This window comes from Echinops telfairi, unplaced genomic scaffold (assembly GCF_000313985.2).
Source record: "Echinops telfairi isolate 266 unplaced genomic scaffold, ASM31398v2 ScPeMD7_7467;HRSCAF=8505_1, whole genome shotgun sequence".
Classification (NCBI taxonomy): Eukaryota; Metazoa; Chordata; class Mammalia; order Afrosoricida; family Tenrecidae; genus Echinops; species Echinops telfairi.
The window spans coordinates 13,006,172-13,012,166 of NW_022111368.1; the positions used below are offsets into that span (position 1 = coordinate 13,006,172).

Genomic DNA, 5,995 nt, shown 5'->3' on the forward strand with positions numbered 1-5,995 from the left:
AAATAAATAAATGGATAAATAAATAAATGAATGAATGAATAAATAAATAAAAGATACCACACAGCTCTTAGAGATAATGGAGATATTCAAGACTCTCCCTACAGATCACAATAAAGTCTAAAGTTGCATCAACTACAGAGCTTATAGGAAGACAGAAGGAGACAGACTCACAAGGCCTGGCGGGGCTCAGTAGCATAATCCCAGGGGACACCAAGGTCGATTGGCATAACATGGTCCACCAAGACCACACTCTACATAGTACTGTGGTGAGGGGTGGCCACGGGGAGGAGTGACTGGGGTCTTAAAAGCTAGTGTATGGCCATCGAAGAAGCAACTCGGGGTCTCTTCCTGTCTAGAGGAAAGAGGAGTGAAGAAAACTGAAGATACACGGAAACAGTTTAACGGGGTAGTGAACCAGGCGGACATTAGTCTCCACAACCCTGAGAGGGATCATAATAGAAAGCCCTCGGCAGAGTGGGAGGAAAATGTGGAACAAAACGTATCATAAAAATAAACCAGACTTCCGGTGGAACCCAGGCCTATAGATGGCCCTTCGTTACTCTTCAGATCTAGAAATGAACCAACCCTCGTGGCTTAGGGTTTCAGTCAAGCAATCGAAAGGTCTGTAAGAGGAATAATAATAATACTAATGAGGGATACACACCTTAGAAGAATGAACCATTTGAGGTAAAAAGGGCAGTTTTTACTCAGGGACAAATGATAAAAGGGTTAGGAAAGGAGGTGGAATAGAAACAGGAATGGAGGGAGGATGTGGGCTAAGAGATGCTACATTCTAGGGATTGCAATCAAGAAGATGGACCAAAAACGTGTGTGGGCTGTTGATGGACACCCAATCTGCCCTGTAAACCACCTAGCTCACCAAAGGCTGAAAGAAAGAAAGGAAATAGACTTACTTTGAACGCACGTAACAAAATTTGGACTTTTGTTGTATGGCGATCCATATTTATTAATGCACTCTGAAATACAGAAATGGATAGTGTCAACATATTTCATTTGTCAATAGATAGAGCAGACTTTAGAGCCAGCACCACGAGTGGTGTTCTAGACAGCTCTGCAAGAATATTCACATTTATATGGGGTGCCACCCAAAGTCCGAGTCTAATAACTATTTCGCTATTATTACTTCAGAAGGTTTGCACAAGGACAAATAGGAAAATGCTCAACCAAAATGTCAAAACTATGTGCCCCGAATCACCCCCCAAGTGTGCAAAATCACATTATCTGAAGTTTCCCAAGCAGGTCCCTTCTCTTACTGTACCAAAGACTCCCTCATGATATTCAGTTGAGTTTTCTGACTATGATCAGAGAATGAAACCTTAATTTCAGGGAACTCTGTCCCTAACTTAAAAGTCTATTTGCTTTGGAGGAAAATCTCCAAGGACAATCTGACATCCTACACACAGCCTTCTAACGGAGCGCTGCGTGGGAACCCTGGGAATGGACAGCTGGCTTTTCGACCACATGCGTTCAGGCATAATCTGCTCTGTAGTTGAAGATGGTAGAGAATGGGTGTTGGGGCCTTCATCCAGGTCCTCCAGTAGGTGACGGTGCTTACGCATGCATCGTGACTGGTTCTATGCAACAGCATGGTACCTGACGGTTGGACTCACCTGGGTAACTAATCATTCTTTGCCATCAAGACTGCACACCCAACATAGCCCAAAGAACCAGGCCTGGTGGAAGGTAGACAAGGTGAAATCTATCCCCCTGCATCAAGCAGATCTCTCCTGGTCTTTTCAGGGCCAACGATGGGCTTGTTGTGCTCGATGCCAGAGTTTGCACCCAGCCAGGGTAGACCTCTCAGAGGACACCAAGTGGACAGAAAATGTGCCAGGATGCACTCTGAACATGAAAAGCAAAATGCAACTCTCAAACGTCTCTCTCTCATTATATGTAATATGCACCCAAAGACCGTTATGCTTCATTAAGTTGGCCATTCTTCAAGGGGAGTCCAGGCCCTTCTTTCCGTCAGCGAGGTCAAGACGACGTTCGCGATAAGAAAAGTCATGCAGCACATGTGTGTCGTGCTGAGCTGTGCCCCACATGGGGCTCAGGGGCTGATTGTTTGGAAGTAGTTCCCAGGCTTTTTCCCCAAGGTAGACATCTCTCAGCGGACTCGGGTCTCAGGTACAGGAACAGTTTGGAACCCCAGGGCTCCATTTCACTCTTGTTCTCTCATAGGTGCACGGTGGAATTTTCCAGGGGCAACTTGACACCCCTGCTCCAATGGCTAAGAGGTCCTTTGCTTATGCATTCTTTTGTACAATGCTGTTCAAATTAAGTGTGTGTGTGTGTGTGGGGGGGTGTGTGTGTGTTAATGTTACTACTTTCAATTAGCAATCGGGCAGATATCAAAAGGATAGGCCAAACAATGGGCTAACTCTGGAATCGGAGTGGAAAAGAGGTTTGCAAATGTGGGCATTAGATAGAGGCTCAGCTCATAGGGATCATTACAAATCAAATAAACATTTAAAAAAATTTTTTTTCTTTACATCTGAACCGCAATAATTAAATACTCTTCCTCCCAGAAATAATCCGGTAATGGGATTTGGACCAATTGATCCTCCCACATGAAACACTCATTTCTGAAATCGCTACAGACTTTGTGTCAACTACGAAGGTAGTGATTTGGACTTACCTAAGTATCTGGGGTAAAAATAGTCCTGTGGAAAGAGGGGAAGGAGAAAGACAGCAGTTTACTGGCACAGTATGCAGCTCCTTGGACAACATAATCAGTCGTTTGTTCATTAGCGCTCGGCTGCTCGTCCTGGGAAAGTCTGGAAGGTGAACTGAGAGAGCGAGATGGGCGGACCCCACCCCCCTCACCCCGACCCGTGACTCACTGAGCAGCATGGGACAAGGACTGCACCCAGCTCCCGCTCTGCCACGCGCTTTGTGGAAATTAGGAGGAAGTGCGAGGGAGAAGCAAGGCTGCAGTCAGGGTTGCTGACTCTGCTTCTGCAGAATGATTTTTTTGGGGGTAAAGCTGACAGTGTAATTGTGAGACCGGACTTTCCGTGACAAGTCACAGCAATGTCCTTTATAGCTCCCTGGAGAGTGCTGGGCACTGTTCGCTTGGAATGTGTTCCAAGTGGGAACGATGTCTCGGTCGCTCAATGGCGAAGAGTCCCCTGATCCCACCCCCCAGCAATGGGACACCTTTGCGCATGCGAACGGCTATATTCGTCTATAAGGGCACTGTCTGTGTTTGTTGTATCTATAAAACAAATCAGTGGTGGATGGACCGTCGGAGATAGAAAGGCCCACTGCCACGCAGCCGATTCCCACTCATGTTCTTAGGTGCCGTTGAATTGGTTCCAACCCATCGCGACCCTGTGTATGTCACCCCCCCAGCCCTGCGCCATCCTCACAATGGTTCCCGTGGGGGGCCACTGCGTCCCTCCAGCTCATCGAGGGTCATCCTGTCACTGCCCTTCCGTTTCACCACGCATTCTCACTCACAGTGACCCTCCCCTAACTCAATTCTAACTAACTCCCAGCAGCCCTTCGGGACAGTTTTTTAACGACCCCTTTCTTAGGAGAGGATAGAAACGAGGGGTCTTTTTATCCTGGGGTGCGAACTTCAGAGGTTCATCCCCGTTCTGCTCTGGTGGACTATCCTAACATTAAGGAGCCCGGTGGTGTAGTGGGCTACACGGGGCCCTGCTAACCGCAAGTCCAGCAATTCAGAACCAGCAGTCACGCCACAGGAGGAACAAAAATGAAGCTTTCTACTCCCATTAAGCTTTACAGTCTCAGAAACCCAAAGGGGGAGGGGCACTTCTATGTCCGGGGGGATCACTATGGGTTGGAATTGAGTGGGGGGCAAGTTTGCTGTGGGTTTTCTTCAAGGCATCGTATGGAACTACTGCCCCTGGCAATTGGACTGAACTAGGTGATGCTTCAGACTCGGTTTCTCACCCTTCACAGATTCTACAGCCCAGCCTGGTTGATAGGAGCGCTGGTGGTGCCTCAGCCAAGCACTTAGTGGACTAGCCAAAGGGGTGGCAGCTTGAACCCCAAAAGCTGCGACTTGAAGCAGCGCTCGAAAACTTCCCTGCTATCGAGGCCACCGAGACTCCCGGGGACCCCGCAGGACTGAGGGGAACTGTCCCCGCGGGTTTCTGAGGCTGTGAATCTTCATGGGAGCAGAAAGCCTCATCGCTCTCTCTCTCCTGAAACAGCGCTAAGGTGAGTGAATTCCCTGGCCTGAGGTCAAGGGCCATGTTCTGGAGGGGCCTGAATCGTGTGCCTGGCCGAGGAGGTCTTCTCCCCGCCGTGTGCGCGCCTCCGTCACCAGTCTCCAGATGCCCCCCAGCTTTCAAATGCTGGATCCCCCGACTTTCCCATCTAGGCCTGGCCAGTCCCACCTTTCTGCTCTTTATCAAAAGAGCTTGGGCAGGTGGGTGCCGTGGAATAAGCAATTGAAAGTTGTTTGGGGTAAAGGGGGGCTATCGGAAAGTTAGTCAAACTTTGCTGAGATGTGATTTGAAAGGTAAGTTGTCATAAAATGGTGATTTGGGGGGGCGTTGGGAGGGGTGGAAACTCAAACCAAACTCATTGCAATGGGGTGGATTTCAACCCCGGGGAGCGAGCCTGTGTGTTAGTGAGCAGCGCTGCTCCTTGGGGTTTTCTGGGCCATAAGTTTTATAAAAGCCGATTGCCAGGCACGTCTTCTGAGACACAGGAGGGGGGGATCGAACCTGCAGCCTTCAGGCTAGTACTCTAGAGTTTGAATGCCCGGGGGACCTCTTTTACCACATGAACGCGTTTAACTAAGGAGGCAGTTCTACCCTGTCCTCACTGGGAGTCAGAATCGACTAGATGATGGTGGGTCTGGAGGGCAGATCTAGTTTGTGGGTGATGCCAGCAGGTGCACACTGGCTGTTAACTGAAAGGTTAGTGGGTCAAGCCCACCCAGAGGCACCTCACAGGAAAGGCCTGGTGACCCACTGATGCAAACAAACAAACTCTTTTAAATACACAGTAAGGGTCAGGGCAAGGGTGGCCCTGAGGTCCGTGGGGCTGCTGAGAAGCAGCATTCAGCGCCTTTGTCACAACAAAGGACCCTGGATTCAGAAGGGAGGGGAGGCGGAGCAATCCTCTTTGCACCAGAACAAGGCGTCTCAGAGGCCCTCTGAGATGCACTGCTTCATTTCTTGTCTGTTTTTATCCGGGGGCTGGCAAACCCGTGGACATGAAAGGGCAGGGAAGCCGAGGGAAACTCCAGTCCAACCCCTTGGAGCAGAGAACGTGTGCTTATTCAGTGCACGCAGGTGGCTGGGGGTTAGAGGGAGAACAGGTGTCGCAGGGGCTTTGTCACAGGACAAAATCCAGAGAGAAGGGCTTTTAGATCCCAACTAGCATGTGTAGGGCGGATGCAAAAGGCGATTTAACCATGGGGGGAGGGGGGTCCTCTAAGGCAGATGTCGCGCAGATTGTACAATTCCCCTTGATAGGATTGAACAATCGAAATATTCAGTTGTATGATATGTAAATTGTGTGCCAATAAAAATGTTGGGGAAAATACAAAGTGCTCCCCTCCAGTCAAGGAAGCCAAGAATGAAATGTCGACCGGACCGAAGCCTTGGGAACGTGTAAGGGCCTAATGAAACACCATTCACACGTAAGCATTTCGTGCATAAGTGTTTCCGGTACCATGTTCTGAAAAAAGTGTCTTACAGTTTTCAAAATCATGACTAGTGAGACGAGTTGGTAGCTCCGTGAGATGTGTTTTAATAGCAAGTCCTTCGTTGTAAAAAAGCATTATGAAAAGTCTTTGAAACTGATTGTGGTAGCAATTGTACAATATTGCTCCATGTGGTTGAACTACAGAACAATATGATATCTGTTTTACCTCCCAATAAGGTGGTTTTCAAAGGAAAACCATGCCAGTCACCACTGTTAGCCACACCCACCAAGAAAATCAAACTCGCTGCCACGGTGTCTGTGCTGACTCTTGGGGAGCCCCTGT

General features: G+C 48.8%; 1 protein-coding gene across 1 annotated transcript in view; it reads right to left on the reverse strand.

Annotated features, from left to right (window-relative positions):
• GAS6 (growth arrest specific 6) overlaps positions 1–5,995 on the reverse strand; it is a 67,873-nt gene that overhangs the window by 53,940 nt on the left and 7,938 nt on the right. Inside the window, exons 2-3 of the mRNA XM_004704315.2 lie at positions 2,660–2,684; positions 915–977 (exon numbers count right to left, since the gene is read on the reverse strand). Coding sequence (XP_004704372.2) covers positions 915–977; positions 2,660–2,684 — 88 coding nt within the window. The remainder of the gene's footprint in view (positions 1–914; positions 978–2,659; positions 2,685–5,995) is intronic.